We start from the raw sequence: 17,789 nt of genomic DNA, 5'->3' as shown, positions 1-17,789 counted from the left end.
CCCCGTCCATGGCCTCTGATAGGCAACTCACCAAGGTAGCACACATGGAGGATGCTCTTTCTGCCAGCGAGGGCCAACAGCAGTGAGAGACCTCAAGGTGGCCCCAGCCCGTCCTCTGTAAATATGCCAGGCTGCAGGGGATAAGGGCTCCTCCCACGGCACCTCTGGCCAGGCTCTGGCTGGGGACAGCAAGCTCCCCAGCTCTGCCCAGCCTCCAAGCAATGACCAGTGAGATCGGTGATATTCACTCTCGCCTCTAGCTTGACAGAGGTCCATGCAGAGGTGACAGGACTTGGGCTGGGTGGGTGGCGGAGGCAGAAAGGGGAGGAGGAGTAAAAGGGAGGTATTGAGGGTGCAGCTTGAGCAACTGGGTGGCAGGTGGTGCCCTTCACCCAAAAGAGGAAGCCTGGGGCTGGGAGATGGAAGGAAGAGTTGGGGGGGAGGGGAAATCATGAACTCTACTTTGGTAAGATGTCTAAGAGACGTCCAAGGGGAAATGTGCAGTAGGTGGTGAGTGGTGTGTGTATGTGTATGTGTGTCTGGAGTTTGGGGAGATAGAAATGTTAGGGGTGCCTGGGTGGCTCAGTCGATAAAGCATCTGACTCTCAGTTTCCACTCAGGGTATGATCTCACAGTCAGTGAGTTCAAGCCCCATGTCAGGCTCAGCGCTGACAGTGCAGAGCCTGCTTGGGATTCTCTCTCCCTCTATCTCTCTGACCATCCTGCTCATGCTGTCCCTGTCTCTCTCAAAATAAAAAAATCAACTTTAAAAATTTTTTTTAAAATTGTTGGACTCATGAGCTCAGGTTGTACATGCTGCTTAAAGCCACAAGATGGATTCGGAACCCCTGGGACATTCAATGCAACTAAAGAAGAGAAGGGGACAAAGATGGCCCCTGGAGCCCTTCGGCACATGGAAGAGCAGAAAGTGAGCACACTGCAAGCCAAGGGGAGTGAGGTGCTGGGGGAGGAGTGATCGCAAGGGACCCTGCGTGGGTGAGGCTTGGTCTGAGCCCCCCTCCCGGGGCTGGGCAGCCAGGAGGTGGCAGAGCCAGATGTGGGGGGTGGGCAAAGCCAGATGTGCCTCGGGGAAGAAGAGTAAGGGCCTCCAGGGTGAGGAAAATGAACAAACGTTGGCCACACGCCGGTTTGGATGACCTGCATGTGCGTATATACGGAGGGAAAGAAGCCAGGCTCAAAAGACCCCAATAATCCGTATATACAAAGTTCAAAAGGGGCAAAATGAGCCTATCTCACCTATGGCTGCACACATAGGTAGCAGGAGGGAAAAGAAAAGCAGCAGGGGTGTGGCGACGTTATGCAGCCAGAGAACAGCTACTTCTTGCAGGGGGGTTGGAACTGGGGAGGAGCATGTGGAAGCTGCTAGGAGCTGGCATCATTTCTTGCTTTCTTTAGCTGGCATCAATATTTTAAAACAACTTTACTGAGGTATAATGTACATGCCATAAAATTTGCCCATTTCAACTGTACAGCTCAATGATTTCTAATAAATTGACTGAGCTTTGCAACCTGCACCATCCAGTTTCAGAACACTGCCTTTGTTGTCCCAGTGAGGCCCTTCACGCTTGATGGGAATCACTCCCCATCCTCAGCCGCAGCTCCAGGAAGCCACTGATCTGCTTTCTGTCACCTAAAATTGGCCTTTTTTTGAACATTTCATATACATGGATCGTACAACACGTGGACTGTTTTTTTTTCTATTTCTTTCATTTAGCAAAATGTTGTTGCTGTTTTTATTGTTTATTTATTTTTGAGAGAGAGACAGAGCACATGCAGCGGAGGGGCAGAAAGAGAGGGAGACATAGAATCTGAAGCAGGCTCCAGGCTGTTAGCACAGAACCCAATGCAGGGATCGAACCCACAGACCATGAGATCATGACCTGAGTTGAAGTCAGATGCTTAACTGAGTGAGCCACCCAGGCGCCCTGGCAAAATGTTTTTGAGGATCATCCACATGGGAGCAAGGATAAGTACTTCATTTCTTTTTAACTCTTGAGTATTCCAGGGACCCTGGATGGCTCAGTTGGTTAAGCATCCAACTTTTGGTTTCAGCTCAGGTCATGATCTCATGGTTTCGTGAGTTCAAGCCCTGCATTGGGCTTTGTGCTGGCGGCATGCAGCCTGCTTGGGATTCTCTCTGTCTCTTCCTCACTCACTCTGTCTCTGTCTCTCTCAAAATAAGTAAATAAGCTTAAATTTTTAAAAAAATTCTTGGGGTGTCTGGGTGACTCAGTTGGTTAAGTGTCTGACTTTGGCTCAGGCCAAGATCTCACGGTTCACAGGTTCAAGCCCTGTGTCAGGGTCTGTGGTGACAGCTCAGAGCCTGGAGCCTGCTTCAGATTCTGTGTCTTCCTCTCCCTCTGCCCCTCACCAGCTCACACTTGCTTGCTCTCTCTCTCTCTCAAAAATAAACATTTAAAAAACATTTTAATAAAATAATAATAATTTTTAATTCTCGAGCATTTTGCATGGTAGTATTTACTCACTAGTCAATGGACTCGGGTTGTTCCATTTATTGGCTGTTTGAAATTATGCTGCTGTGAACATTTGCATGTAAGTTTTTGCAAGGACCTATATATTTTCAGTTCTCTTGGGAAGACTCCTGGGGTAAAATTGCTGTGCTATATGGCAATTTTACGTTTCATGTTTTAAGAAACTGCTAATTGGTTTTGCAAAGTAGTACCTCTTGTCTTGACCTGAATAATAGTACGAGCTCTTGCTTCATAAATTATTAGTTATGTCCTACATTTGTGCATTTTCTGTATTTTGTTGTATTTTATAGCTTTAAAAGGAAAATAAATTGGGGGCAGGGTGGTGACTGCAGTCAACTCCGGGAAAGTCTGCTCTGAGGAGTGGAGCTTGGGGGCGCTGTCTGGGGGCTGTATGGAGCACTGCAGGTGGAGTAGGCAGGGAGCCAAACCCTGGGTGAACCTCACAGGAGAGGTCTCCGGACCTGTCACTCAGCACCTGGACAGGTGTATGTGGGGCAAATGCCCATACAGGCAAACAAGTCCGACTCTCCCCAGGGTTTCCTCACCTGTAGGTCCATCTGGCTGTGACACCACTGGCTGTGACCAGGATGGTGGGCAGGCCCGGGGGCTTTCGGGTGCTGGGCTTATGCACTCATGACCTCCTTTTCCTGAGAAGGAGGGAGGGAAGCTGCTGGCCTGCAGGGGGGTAGGGCTAGAAGATCACCTGCTAATCCCTATCCTGCTGAGGCCACCACTCTCTCTGATCCTTTTATGCTGACCCTGGATACGGGCCATTGCTAATCACCACCCTTGGAGACGCAAGGGCTGGCAGGCAGGGCCGTGCCCTCGAGTTTCCAGGAGAGCCCACAGTCACCCTGCATGGCAGGGCCTAGGGTCCTGCCTAACACAGAGCCTTGAGACCTAGAGAGAGACAGCCACTAGTCCAGGGTTGCACACGTGCCCTGACTAGCCCTCGAATGCCACCTCCAGGGAGCCCCCTTCCTGTTGGACCTTTCTCAACATGCCTGGCTTATGCGGAGGCCTGGGAGATGGCAACCTTCAGGAAAGCTGAAAGCAGGGGCAGTGCACAACTCCTCTCCTCAGAGCCCACAGCTGCCAGGGTTGCCGAGGAGCGGGCGTCCTCACAATCAGGCTGCAATGGGCATTGTCTCTGCAGAATGTTCCTTTATGCTCCTACTGTATAAGGCTCTGGGGCCAGCCCATCTCCCTGCCTCTTCTCCCCACTGAGCAGTCAGAAGAGCAGAAAACCCTCATAGGCCTGTGCACCTGGGGCCTGTGCCCTGCAGACAAGGTAGCCACTGTCGGTGGGTCCGGAGCAGCACACCCCTTCTCCCTCTTCTCCCCTGTCCTCCCCATGCAGGCCAAGCCCCTGAGGCAGCTTCCCCAGGCTCATCACCCTGCCCTCTCCCTGTTCCTCCAGGGCCCAGGGTCCTCGCTCCTCCTGCCCACCTACCACCCACCTCCCTCTCGTATCTGTAACTGGGTCAGGAAGAGAGCAAGCTGGCTCAACAAATTCTCACTAAAGTTTGAATGACCGAAAGGCTGCGGGAATAGCGGCTATTTAAGCGGAGGCACTGAGTAACCAACGATGCTTTTGTAGTTCATATCTCTCATGCCTCTCCCCTTATTTAAGACTTCCCTATGCCTCCCTGTAGAATTTTGAGTAAATGCCAGTCACTTTAGCTAAGGCCAGAAGTCCACAATTAGCTACCCAGAGGCAGACTGAGCTAAACTCTGAACCTACTTGCTGCTGCTGCTTCTTGATCATTAAGAATAGACTCCTATGCCTCCTCTCTTAGAACATTCCCAACCACACACACCCTGTGCTCACCTGTCAGAGCCCTGAGCACACCGTGTGTGCAGGCAGGTCCTCGTGAGTCCGGGTGTCCCTGACTCCACACCGGGAGCTCCTCGCCGAGGGTAGGTAGGTCCTCAGTAACAGTTGGGGGAGTAGACAAATCTTCACTGGCCTAGGTCAGGCTACCCCATGGAAGGGTGTTTGATTGAGGTGTCTCTGCTCCCCAGCCATGGCCCGCATCATCGACCTGGTGCCCTGGGAGGACGGCTCCACCCATGTGTACGTGTCCCCCGCCATCCTGCTGCCCATGGAGCCAACACGCAACCAGCTGGCCGGCGTGAAGCGGCAGCTCTACCACCCGGCCCTGCCCAGCCTGCGCCGCATGGACATGGACTCGGTTCGGGCTTGCCTTTCAGACGAGCACTGCCGTTCCACCACCTATTGCCACAAAGGTCAGGCCGCCCAGCTGCCACTGGGGCCTGCGGCCCCTCTGGGCCTCTGGGGAAGGAGTGGGAGAGCCCTGCTGGAGGGCAAGGCCATCTGTGGCACAAGACAGTGTTAATAGGGCTAGTCTCAGCTCTGCTTAGGTCTGAGGCTCTGCTTCCCTATCAGGAAAATGGGTATGATAATAGAGAGGGCCTGCCCCGTAAGGTTATTGTGAGATTAAGACAAGTCAAGAGAAGGACTCAACATAGTGCCCAGCACCTACTAGCACTCACCAACAATGTGATGGTTGTTATCCACAGAGAGACAACTGTGTGGAAGTCAGTAGTCGCAGTAGTAGGAGTGAGAATGAAAGCAATAATGACAGCTTCTGCCAACCTGTTCTCCAGGTGGACAAGAGGAAGATCCTTCTCACACTTCCTGTCAATGGGAGGAGGACATGAGAGTCTTTGGGGTGAAAAGGCCACACGGGCCCAAGGAATAACCCTTTATCCACTGAGAGGCTTGGGTGTGGAGGTGGGGTGCCTGTGAATGAATGAATGAATGAATGAATACACATTCATTTCCACACTTTGATTAAGCACTTGCTTGGTGTCTGACACTGAGCCATGGCAGCAGGGAAACAAAAGTGTCCTAGCTAGGGGGAACAGCATGTACAGGGGCCTGGAGGGAAAAGCTGCATGAGGCGTTGGGTGAACTTGGGACCAGGTCGGTGGCCACAGCCACAGTAGGAGCAGGGCGGGGAACAAGGGCATAGCTCAGAAAGGGACCTGTTGCTAAGCTCAGGGGCCTGGACTTGGGAGAGAAAGAGGAACATCTGAAGACCTGAAGCAGAAAAGAGGTCTGAGCCTTCTGGGGGGTGGGGAGGAGGTGGAGGGTGGCCCAGAGAGACCAGAGGTGGATAAGGGTTGTGGGGGAGAGGGGGTGTTAAGACCCTGGGAGGGACCACAGTCTTCAGGAAGGAGTGACAGTGTCTTGGCCACAGGAGAGGGTTTGGGAAGGTATTTAGGAGTTAAAGTAAGGGGATGTGGTAGTGGTGTGGGTGAGGGGCCAGAGCAGGGAGTCTGGAATGATGCCCAGGTGGCAGCTGAGGGGACAGGAGGGGTGAGGGTGCCAGAGACTGCATGGAGATCTCCAGAGGTCCCGCGCAGAGCCCTGCAGGGCCAATATGGGAAAGGCGGGGGGGGGGGGGGGAGGGGGGGGGGGGGGGGGGATGAAAGGTGAAGCGGAGCCCCCACACCTGTCCCTCTACGGGGGGAGCAGCCACGGGGCTCCCACTAACTGCTGCATGGGAAAGCTCTTGGAAGCCAGGAATTTAGATTTTTAGGGAAAGCTCTTGATTCAGATATGTATTTTATCGCAAGTATATGCTTTTAACAAAAGTAATAAAGTCAGAGCTTCAAAATTCAAAATGCTGTAATAATGTACATTTTAACACCTCACTCCCTCCACCCTCCACCTCTGCTGACTTACAGCTGTCCATCCAGTCCCTAATGCATCCTTCCACTGTTTACTAGTGCAAATACAAACATATATACTTCTGCTCCCCAAATTTTACTATGAGCATATTCAAACACAGAGAAAATTTGAAAGGATAATACCATGGACACCCATTGCCTTCCATCTGCTTAAGGTAATATAATACCACGTTTGATTCTTCTCTCTCTGACACACACACACACACACACACACACACACACACACACACTCCTAAGCAGCTCCCAGTGATAACAGCTTCCTCTATGACACAATACCATGATCACATCTAGAAAAATCAACAATAATTCCATAACACCTAATGTGCGGTCCACATTTAAATGTCCCAAATGACCCCTAAAGATATCTTGTAGTTTTCAAATCCTTTTGGGGGCACCTGGGTGGCTCAGTCGGTTGAGCACCCAACTTTTGGTTTCGGCTCAGATCATGATCTCACAGTTTTGTGAGTTTGAGCCCCATAGGGCTCTGTGCTTGCAGCTTGGAGCCTGCTTGGGATTCTCTTTCTCCCTCTCTCTCTCTGCCCCTCCCCATGTGCTCTCTCTTTCTCTCTCAAAATAAAAATAAATTATAAATAAAATAAAATAAAAATCCTTTTTGAGCCAGGCTGCAGTCTAGGATTGTGCATTGCAATTGGGTGTTACATATCTTTAGTTTTAGTCTAAAATAGTCTGTCCACTTTCCATTTTTCCCTAAAATTGACTTTTTAGAATTCAAAATAGTTACGTTATAGACAGTCCTCCATTGTGAATTTGAGGGATTGTTTCCTTAGGGTGTTGTTTACCTTGATCATTTTCTGTCACCTAGAAGCCAGATGGAGAGGTCTGACTGGCCAGGTAAAACAGTGCTGGCCCGAATCTTGCATGTTTGCCGTAATGCTTCAGCAGAAGGCACATAATGTTATTATCCTGCTATTCGTGATGCCAAGTTTGATGACTTGGTTATGGTGATGACCTGAATGTATATTCTTCTCTGCCTCCAAGTTCCTCAGTTTTAGACTTTAAAGCAAAAGGTAGCATACAGCATATACTCTTCTGCACCTTGGAGGTCTTGTCTGGAGAACTTCCTCTATTTATTTCAAGGGACTGCATCCCGAGGATGTATCAGAGTGTACTTAACAAGCCCTTTAATGACAGACACGAGCTATTTCCAGTAATTTTCTCTTATGAACAATGTTGAAATGGACAGATCTTTTACCCACATTATTTCCCAGTTGTGTACCTGTAATGTGGGATAGATTCCTATAAGTAGGACTGTAGGGTCTAAAGTAGAGGAGACACCTACCTCTTCCCTCTCGTTTTCTTCTTCAGATGACTTTGACAATGCCTACTTCACACTTCTCGGAGTCCCCAACAAACCCCTGCAATGCTTGGTGAGTGTCCTTTGCTTCTGGCCCTGGGTTTGCTCAGGGCAGAAGGTGTGAAGGCCCTTGGGTTCTCCAGATGCCTGCTTGGACCCCTGCCTCCTTCCCATCTTCTTCAGGGGCTTTAGGCCCTCCATCAGGCCCCTGGGTCAGATGAGCCAAGTTGTCAGCTCCTGTCTATGGGGTGGTCTGAGTTGCCCCCAGCCTTCTGCACCTACCACGCGGCCCTGACACCCATCGCTTGGCAGGACATCACCGAAACCGGCCGGAGACTCCGAAACAGGTACCATGAGGGAAAACTGGTACCCATAGTGCCAGGCATCAACCGGGTGGACTGGCCTTCCTTCACTCGCGCCATTGAGGACTGGTCCCGCTTCGTGTCCTCGGCCGGGGAGTTCAAGTTGCCCTGCCTGAACAAGAGGGGTCAGTCTACTGGGTGCTGAGGATGCCACAGGGCGGGAGAGACCCAGGGCGCCAACTGCGAGTGGGGGACATCTGGTGGGCTGCGGCAAGGACAGCGGGGAAGCTGAGGAGCAGCTAGGGCACATAGAGCGAGCGGGACCCAAATAGGCTGAGGGACAGAGAGGTTCGACTTGGGAAGAGGGCAGGGGCCAAGTCCAGGCCAAAGGGAGCCAATGGGGCGGAGGCTGCGCGCGGGGCTGATTCTGGGGCTGGTGGAGCAGGGTCTGGAGGCGGGGCATGTTCTGGCGGAGCAATCGAGGCGGGACTGGTTCAAAGAACAGGTGTGTGGGCGTGGTTTGATCTAGGGGCGGGCTCAGGTAAGAGCGGGGGCGGGGTTTGTCCGCGGCAGGTTGGGGGCTGCAGATGCGCGATCTCTCCGATCTCTCTGCAGTGGAGAGTTTCAGTGGCTATGGGGTGCGGTACTTGAAGCCAGAGGTGACCCAGAACTGGCGGGTAAGGAGGGCTGCGCCCTGACCTGTCCCTGGGGAGCAGGGGGTGAGGAAGGAGAGGCTAACACGGGGAGCGGGGAGGGCAAAGGATGCCCAGAGCGGGTTTTCCAGTCCCCAGGGCTAAGATCTGTGGCAGGGAGCAATGTGTGGGGCCGGGGAGGAGGTCAGTTTCCCCCTAGGTTCACGGACCCCCCATTCCTCTGGCCCCGCGCCAGTACTGTCTCAACCAGAACCCCAGCCTGGATCGCTACGGACAGAAGCCTCTGCCTTACGACACCCTGTGAGTGACGTCACAGGCCCCGGGGCCCCAAACCTCTGGGAGGGAGGATGGCCTCAGAGTACATGGCCATCTTCTTCAGAAGACACTTAGTGACTCTTGAAAATGTGAGACGTGGGAAGAAGTGCTTGGCCCCAATACACTCCCCCCCAAAAATTGCAGTTTCAAAATGAATAGGGGTTTAATTCCTATCAGAACACGCTGTGGTCCAGTGCCCTGGCGACCCCCCCCCCCGCCCCGCCCCGCTTTTGGAGTGGAAGCCTCAGGTGGGACGAGGGTGGAGTTGAGTAATCCTTCTGGTGGGATGGCGCTTCTCAAGATGGGAGTGAGGTTCCCGGCGACGGTCCCCCTTCCCAGCCTTGGGCTCACCTCCTTCCTCCCATTTTTCCGCAGGAACGCTTTCCGCAGCTTTGGCTCAATCTACAGGTAGGGGGATGACCCTGCCCCTGCTCGGCACCTAGCGGCCCGCCCCCTTCCCGTCAGGGCTGTGTCCCGGCCACCTCTGGGCTCTGGCGATTCTCAGACCCTCTGCACCCGCAGGGCCTTGCACCAAGGGATTGGTACTTCCTGGGTGATATTGGGGGCCTGAGTTGCTTCCTTCCTGAGAGATCCTCTCCGGGCAAAAGCACGGCCTGCTGGGAGATGCAGGGAGCAGAGTGCCATCTCACCAGATTTGGCTCGGACTAGGCCAAAAGGAGGAGGGCTTACCAGGGAGAGCAGGGGCAGGAAGAGTAAACATACAGGTAAGAAACGTGGTGGAGAGAGCGGAAAGTCTGCCTTCCAGGATGCAGATAGTTGGTAAGGGCTGAGGCTCGTGTTCCCGGCAGGAGTGTGCAAAATATTCAGGCCTCTTCATCTCCCACCTCCCCAGCCCCTTCCTCTCCACTGCAGTGGTGCCAGACTCCTGGGTGTCATGCAAAGGGCCAGCACAACCAGGCACGCCACACCTTTGCTGGTGCTGGGCAGGGCGGCTATGATCCTTCCCTCTCTGCCTGGAAAATTCCTCCCTGCCCTTGAAAGCCCAGCCTAGATGTCCCATCCTTCCTGACCCCCTGCCTCTCCCTTCCAGCTCAAACCCCGTGGGATTGCTCACCACACACTCAGGCCTATCTGGCAGCATACAGACTACAGCATTATACTTATCACTGGAGAGCTTGCCTTCTCTCACCCAGCCCCTGCACACACAGGGAATCCTTTCTGATTTCTTACCACTACACAATGCCTGCTAGTGCAGGTGCACTAAATGTTTGAAAAATGAGTAAAGCAGTACATGACTGGTAATCAATGGGAAACAAAAGATGAGGCAAAGTTGAAGGGGGGGGGGCTTGAAAGTCAAGCAGAGTTGCTAAAGATATATAAATAAAAGGAAATAGGGAGCCAGTGAAGGCTCTTGAGCCATAGAGAGGCAGGATGGAAGCTGTGCTTTCGGAGTCTTGAGGATGGGGTGGTAAATTTGGGGGGAAAGCCTGGTGAAAGACAGCCCGGCTTTCCGGGACACCCTGGAGGCCCCTGCCTCACCCCTGTTTCTCTCCACAGTCGTGTCAACTACCTGACCCCCTGGCATTAACCTGTGAAAAGGAAGCCAATCCCTAGGCTGCTGGACTGTGCCATGTCCAGTCCTCCAGCAGGACAGAGGGGGTGTGGTGGCACCACCCCACTCCCTGAGAGTTCAGCCTGACTAGAAATAAACCTAATGCTCCCCCAGGAAGGAAGGAACTAGGCGTGCGTACATGCATGTGTGCGTGCGTGTGTGTGTGTGTGTGTGTGTGTGTGTTGCACCGACTGAGAGAGGGGTCAGTACCTCGGGATGATGATGGCCTACCCTTACCTGTCCCCTGTTGACTTCTGAGGGCTGGTGGGAGGCTGGAGAAAGATGTCTCGAGTCAGGGTCTAAGCCCCAGGGCTCAGCCAGGGGTGAGGTGTAGAGACAGCCTTCGAGTTGGGTTTTTCCTCTGCCCCTGTCCCCGGCTTACATCCCCACAACCAGGCCCCCTCCACCCCAGATGCTGAGCTTGGGCCCTGAAGAGAAAAGAGAAAAGGGAGTTTTAGACACCTCTCTCAGAAGCATCCACCATACCAACATACTCCAGGGGCCTTCTCTGGGCCTGGCAGGCTCCGGTGGCCTAGAAGCAGCCTCTGGGTGTGAAGCAAGAGTTGTTTGCTTGATCCACAGAGCTTCGGGACTAGCCTTCATCTGTCCAAACTCCAGAAAGGAAAGCATGATGTCCTGGGGTTGGCCGTGGGCACTCCCGGGCCAGGTCCAGAATAACCCCACTCAAAGGGGCTAAGGAAGAGTGTCTCTGGGATGGTCAGGGAGTTAGAAAGCCACGATAAATGTTGAGCTCCCAGGGCTTCCAGATGCCCCACCCGCATCCCACTTGTGGGCAGTGTGCAAGGACAGATCCCAGTCAGGGTCAATAGTCACCAAGCTGCACAAGACCCCTGCTGCTAGGGTCTGAAGCCTCAGGGATCCATGAACCTTTGGAGATCATGAGCAAAACTACGTGTCCAGCCACAGAGACATTTTCTCATGGAGAGGCTCCTTGTTATCATCTGATTTTCAGGAGAGTCCGTGTCCACAGCTGACTGACACCCTCCTCATCACCTTCCACTACCATTTACTGAGCGCCTACTGTATGCAGGCCACGTCTCAGGTGGAAGGAATTTAAAAACTACTACCAGCCTCCTATTTCTGGGCCCTATATTACACTATTTAAAACACATTGCCATGTGGCTCATTTATCTCCTCCAGACCTCATGCCCTATAAACACTCTGAAAAGCTACCAGATCCAATGCTATCCCATATCACAGATGGGAAAACTGAGGCCCAGATCAGGAAGTTGTTCACCTCCATCCAAATCCAGGGTTCAGGACTCAAAGCAAGTCCCAGCACTTGACACAGTGTTCACGTATAGTTTGCACTCAATATTTGTAGAATAAATTATTTCCCAGAATGGGAGGTCTTTTGTTCAGTCTTGGGTAAAAAAACAAGGAGATGAGTTGTGTTGTTGTCTAATAGTGCAGACAGAGCCTGCCCTACAGACTCCAGGCTGATTTTAATTTCCTTTAGGAGTGAGGGTGATGGGTACTATCCTTATACTGAGGTGAGGAACCATGGTGTCTGTGTTTCTGTCCTCACGTGTGGGGTTGTGTGGACCACAGAGCCGGAATGTGGGGAGGTGCAGACGGGAAGGAGTGAGCAGATCACAGAGCCCCTTCCTCCTTCAGAGCCTATTCAGAAGGTACCCAGCCTCCTGCCATTTCATGCAGGAAGAAACCCTTTCCTCCAAGCCCAGAGGGCAGCCCACCTGGCTTGAACCTTGGGAAGCCATGGGCAGAACCTTGTGAGGTGTCAGAGCCACATTCTGCAGCCTTGAATGCCGCCTCCAACAGGACAGCTCAGAGAAGAGACAGGTTTGCCCAAGGCTCCTGTCACAGCAGGGATGCTGGAGTCCCGGCCTGAGTGGCTCCTGGGACAGCCAGAGAGTATGCTTCAGCATTCCAGTGAGAATCAAGTCCCTGGGGGTTTTCCTGGCCCTGCTTCCTTGACACTGAATGACTGGGCAAGACCCCGGGGGAATTTGGCCCAGCAGACATTTGAGGCTTTGACCTGCCCCGTGCTGGGTGCAGACCAGATGCCGTCCCTGCCTGCAAGGTGCTTCTAGTCTAGAAGGAGGAAGGCAGGCCCAGCGGATTCAAACCTGGAAGCAGAAGGTGAGAATGTGGGCACACCTAGAGCATGCCCCTCGAGCCCATGACACCCTAAGTGGTAACCCACACCAGCAGTTTAATTTGGTTCCCGCCACCAAGTGTGCACTGAACCCTGATTCTAGACATAAAACCGCGTGCCAGAGAATGAAGGAAATACAGAGTAGATGAGCATTAACAAGCCTGATTCGGTATGCACTTTCTATGTTTTTAAGTTTATTTATTTTTTAAGTAATCTTTATGCCCAACATGGAGCTCGGACTCAGGACCCTAAGATCAAGAGCCAAACCCTCTTCTGGCTGAGCCAGCCGGGCACCCCCGCACTTGCCATCTTTTAAGCACAAGATAATGTATTAAGCACTTTGCAGACACCATGAGGTGGGTAATTTTAAACCCATGTTATGGATGATGAAACGGACTCGGATGCTAAGTGACTGGCCCAAAGGTCACACTGCTGGTGACTGGTAGAGCTGGGAATTGAAGTCAGTCTACCGGACCCTTGAGCCTGTAGCCACCACATTCCACTGCCTGTCTGTGAGGAGAGAGATACAAGCCAACAGTGGGGAGGAGACCAGAGGGGGCTTCCTGGGGGTGAACGCATTTGTTAACCCTACCCAGAGGCCAAGAGATGGGAAGCAGCCCCCTTCCCACCCAACCTGGACCTCTGTCTCCTGGCCTCAAAGCCCTTTCAGCCTCAGGGGGCTCTTTACTCATCCTAAAGAGATCCCAATTAGAAATCCTCCCTGTGGCCACTGCCTTGGGGGCCGTTGGCTCCCATGGCCCCACCTACAGGTCTTCTGGCCAGTCCCCAATCCACCTCCCTGACCCTGGGCCTCAATGCATTACACAACCCTGCCCCCCACCCCCACCAGCCTCCTTGCTGCTCCGAACTCCCTGGGCTCGTCTGCCCTTTGTTCAGAGCCGTTGCCCCACCTGAAATGTTTTCTGCACTTCTTCCTAATCAGATCCTCTCATTTCCCCCAAGCAGGCCTCTCCAGCCCTCCCTTCTCCCCCCAGTCTTCTCCGAGACTGGGAGAACCGGACAGTGGCTATTTTGGGGGGATGAACTCCTAGCCTCTGGTCCACAGATGGCTCTAGGGAATTCCTGCACTTGGTGGCTCCTTTTTATCTGAGTGAAGCCGGGGCTCAGGAATGGGGCCTGGGGCCCCCCAACATCAACACATAGGTCTGGACTAAATGAAACAATTATTACAAAGTCATAGTTGTGTTTATTACAAAGTAACACAAAACATAGCCTCACCCAGGGCCTGGGGCAGCAAGAGGGTCGGATCCCGGGTGGGGTGAGGGTCGAGGAGGACTCCTGTGTAACATTTTGTGCTAACAATCAGTAGCTCTGACCCTACGTTTTGATACATGAAAACCTCAAAACCCCCTCATCTGAAGTTTCAGCTTCATGCCCTGCAGCACCGGCTCAGTGCCTAGCAAGCTGCCAGTGCTGAAAACACTTGTGGGTGAACAAAGGCAGGAATGCAGACCTAAGTTTAAGGCTGTGCACACACAGTGAAGGGGGAGACCCCAAGGGCACCCCCTATCCCCACCCCTTCCCTTGGCCTCCTTTTCAGGGCCCTGAGGAGGACTGGGCATTCTGGGCCTGGAATCTTTGTAGATCTGTGAAAATCAATAGTGGCCAAGGCTTTTCCTGGAGGCATGACCTTCAAGGAACAAAGAAAGCACCCGTTTGAGGATGGGATGTGGAACTTATCACAGGCAAGCCTGGCGCAGGCTGGGAGGCCCCGGGCAAACGTCCAGGGCCTGAGCAGCCCATGGCCCTGTCTGAGGCCTGCTCCAGGGGAGGAAATGAGGTGGGGAGGTGGAAGGTCAGGATGGAGGACTGGAGACAGAAGGTTTCCACAAAGGCGTCTAGGGAGGCTTAGGCTCTTTATGGAGCTGCTTCTGCACCGATGGGGAGAAGAACGCAGCAGTTTTAAGCCCTTCGGCAGTCAAGGGCCCACCAGAGGGCTGGCCACCCCCTCTGCCGGATAGTGAAGAGCTTTTCTGCTCTGCTAGCCAGACGGGCTGCCGGCACCAGTCCCAGCCATTGTGACTGGCTTCCTGGCCCACAAAGAGTGAGTTGCAACCAGAGCCCCCGGCTTCAGTGGCCAGAGCTGGAGGCCTGCGAAGTTCAGAGCTGAGGGCTGTCCCAGCCCCTCTGTCTATTCCCCACCAGGCCAGCCCCCACAATTCCAGGCCTCTCTCATCACCAAATGCATGGCTTTGGGTAGCCCCAGGACTCCTCAGGGGTCAGCCCAAAGGGCATACTCAAGTCTGCCCTGGACGACTCAGGGAGATGATATGAGGCTCTGACCAGCTGGCAGATGGAAAAGGTCTTAGGAATGGGTGTGGCGAGCCCTAATATTCAGATGGAAGAGCTGGGCCAGCTCCCTTCGGCCTCTGACCTCCCACTGTTCTGCTTTCCTGAGTGGCCACTACGTGCCAAACCCTGTACACAGGCCATTTCGCTGTGCCCTCACCCTACACCCAGAGCAACACTGACTCCGTTTCACCGATGAGGAAAATGAGGCTCAGAGAAGTCCAACCACCTGCCCAAAGCTTTGTTGCTGACAAGTGGCCGAGCAGGGACGCTAGCCAGGTCTGACTCTTCACCTCAACACCACACCACTGCCACCAAGACTCGCAAGTACAGACTCTGCCCCCAGAGAGCAGGGTCCTCTCCACCCCCTCACCCAGACCCCTGTGCAGGGCCAAGCACACAGCCAGTCATACAGTGGGAGGGTGACAAAGCTATTGGGATGATGGGGACAAAGCCTAGCAATGATGTCTAGGACCTGGGAGAATGCCACCACCCCCCACCCCGCCCTACTAGTGCAGCACCTCTGTCCCCATGCAGGGGGAAGGTACTAATTCCAAAATTGGGGGCTTATGTCAGCATCTCTCTCTTGCTCCTCCCAGCTTGGCCTGTCATCCAGATGTCACCTCTCACCTCAAGCAACTACTCTCTTCCTATCCTGTCAGTGGATGGGGCAAAGGGAATGACTGCCCAGAGACTAAAAGAGGTAATACTAGTTCACAGCCCTAGTCACAACGTCTGAAGTCCCCTCCTGAAGATGCTATGCTCTACTAGCAGGAGGCTCACATCAGCTATGGGACATGGCTGTGGGGCTCCTGGGCAGGCAGGTGGGAGGCAGCTGCTTACGCCGGTCTAGGCTGTCTCTGTCACTTACGGATGAAGCCACACTGAGGCAGCAGGACAGCAGGCTGGAGGCCAGGAGAGGCAGGAAGAGGAAAAGGGGACATGGGCTGATCCTATCACCTTCCCAGAATCAGAGTGTCAGGTCTCTAAGGACCCTCAGAGATCAGAGACAAGGCCTCTGCTTCAGATGGGGAATTGAGGCCCCAGGAGGAGCAGTCTACAAATGCCTGGGGTCACTTTTTATCAAAAGATTAGGAGTTGAACCTGAACAGACTTCCAGGCTCCCAGGCTCCATTCACTGCCCTGGTTTTGACACAGGCTGGAGCCCTGTGGCTGAGGGCCAGCGGGGAGCGGTAGCAGCCCCACTGCTTTGTGTCAAGAGGTGGGGGTGGGGACAGAACGTCATTGTGGGCTCAGTGTGAGTTCCACTGTAGCCAGCCAGGCCTCCTGCTGCTCAAGGCACATGAAGACTACTCCATTCAGGAAGGATGACCTGAAGCTATAAAGCACCAAACACACGCCAGTGCTTTCCGGGAGTCTCTACAACAGTGGGTGGGTTTTACTTAAGGTCACTCAGCTAGAAAGGAAGCCGGGCTTCAAACCTGGCACAGAGACAAGGGGCCTGGGTGTCCTCTTGCTGACAGGGGACATTTGCAGGAAGGAGCCACATGGCTCCTCAAAGGAGGTCCTCCCATGGTCACACACAGAGGGGAAAAAGGAGAGTGTGGGGTCTGGGTCCACTAAGACTTCTGCACACAGTTTTGAGTCCCCTGCGGCACGGTCAGCTCCTTGCCCTCTTGACTTTCTGTCCCTACCACCCCCACATCCGGGGCAGGGTGTTTGAACACCCAGCTACCACCTTCCTTTGGCTCTCAGATAACCAGACCTGGGCAGGCCGTTTCTCCCTCTCTCCCCACCTCCACCCCTGCCCTTGAGAAATGGAAGGAGCCCGAGTCACAGCTGGCCCATGGGGGCAGTGGGGCAAGAGAACAGAAGAAAGGTGTGCTGGAAGGCCAAGAGGGGACATAGGCATGCAGATGGCCATGTGACAGGGTGAGTATAAGTAGGGCGAGAGGAGGTCTGGCTGGGGCCACTGCTGCCTGGGCAAGCCCTGGTCCTCCACTGGGGCTCAGCCAGATGCATGCTTACTAGGCCAGGCTCCCAGCTTCTGACCACGCACAGCTGCCCGTCCCTCACAGCCCAGCTCCCTCTGCAGGAGCTGCAGTTAGACCCCTGGGAGAGGCCAAGAGGCTGCAGGCCTCATTCCTGGGGTGCTGGTCAGGCCTCCACAGCTTGCTCGCCGGGGCCTCCATCCGTGAGGCCCTTTAATTTTCACAGCAACTGAGCAAGTCAGGGGCTAACCTCCCTATTTTGCAGATGCGGCAACTGAGTCCCAAAGAGGTGTAGTGACTTGTCCAAAGTCACAAGACCAGAGCATTCAAAACTCGGGATTCAAACCCAGCCTTATATCACATCCCCAAGCCTGCCAGCCTGGCCTGTACCCCTCTTTCTCCCTCTCCATGTCCTGTCATCCCCCAGTGGAAGAATGACCAGAAAAAGCAGTGCTTTGGTCTGTGATGGTCAATGTCTTTACTTCTAAAGCATACATGGACTCACTATATATTAACATCAAAAGGGGCTATCTAAAGTGGAGTCATTCTTTTTAAAAATCCAAATTTTCACATTTTAATAGAAGATCCAAAATGACATGAAATTAAACTATACAATGTTATGAACAGTATAACAACTGCTTTTAGAAAGCAAAAGGAAAGGGGAAAAATGAGCAGTTGGGCCAGTGGTCGGCCTGGGTTCCATGTCTTTTGAGGCATTGTGACGGGCAGCCAGCACCGAGGGGAAGGACTGGCTCCTCTCTGCGGGCACAGGAAGGGAGCCCAGTCCCATAGAGAAGGAGCTGGGGGCTTTCAGCTTGCTCAAGGTGACAGTGAGACAAGGGGGCCTCCCTGCCCTGGGCCCTTGGTGCAAGCACGTATTAAAGTCTTTCAAGACCCATGCCCAAGGCCAGAGGAGGGCAGGGCTCAAAAGAATCATTTTGATAATAAAGGTCCTCGGGCTTCCCAAGGGTCCCTGCTGGCCAGCGATCTCAGTCG

General features: G+C 53.5%; 1 protein-coding gene and 1 long non-coding RNA gene across 2 annotated transcripts; both read left to right on the top strand.

Moving 5' to 3' along the window:
* Positions 1–3,699: 3,699 nt before the first annotated feature.
* Positions 3,700–10,322, top strand: TEPP (testis, prostate and placenta expressed). Its single transcript, XM_029925562.1, has 8 exons — positions 3,700–3,817; positions 4,539–4,763; positions 7,560–7,621; positions 7,861–8,035; positions 8,466–8,527; positions 8,739–8,803; positions 9,194–9,226; positions 9,870–10,322. The coding sequence occupies exons 2-8, from the start codon at positions 4,541–4,543 to the stop codon at positions 10,027–10,029; spliced, it is 780 nt and encodes a 259-aa protein (XP_029781422.1). The 5' UTR covers positions 3,700–3,817; positions 4,539–4,540; the 3' UTR covers positions 10,030–10,322.
* A 4,226-nt stretch (positions 10,323–14,548) lies between these two features.
* On the top strand, positions 14,549–17,279 carry LOC115280694. Its single transcript, XR_003903891.1, has 4 exons — positions 14,549–15,120; positions 15,441–15,544; positions 16,627–16,734; positions 17,059–17,279. It is a non-coding gene; the product is annotated as an uncharacterized LOC115280694 (long non-coding RNA).
* The last annotated feature ends 510 nt before the right edge of the window (positions 17,280–17,789 follow it).

This window comes from Suricata suricatta, chromosome 16, assembly GCF_006229205.1.
Source record: "Suricata suricatta isolate VVHF042 chromosome 16, meerkat_22Aug2017_6uvM2_HiC, whole genome shotgun sequence".
In the NCBI taxonomy this organism is placed as follows: Eukaryota; Metazoa; Chordata; class Mammalia; order Carnivora; family Herpestidae; genus Suricata; species Suricata suricatta.
Note: the sequence above shows the minus strand (reverse complement) of the source record. Positions and strands in the feature narration are given on the sequence as shown.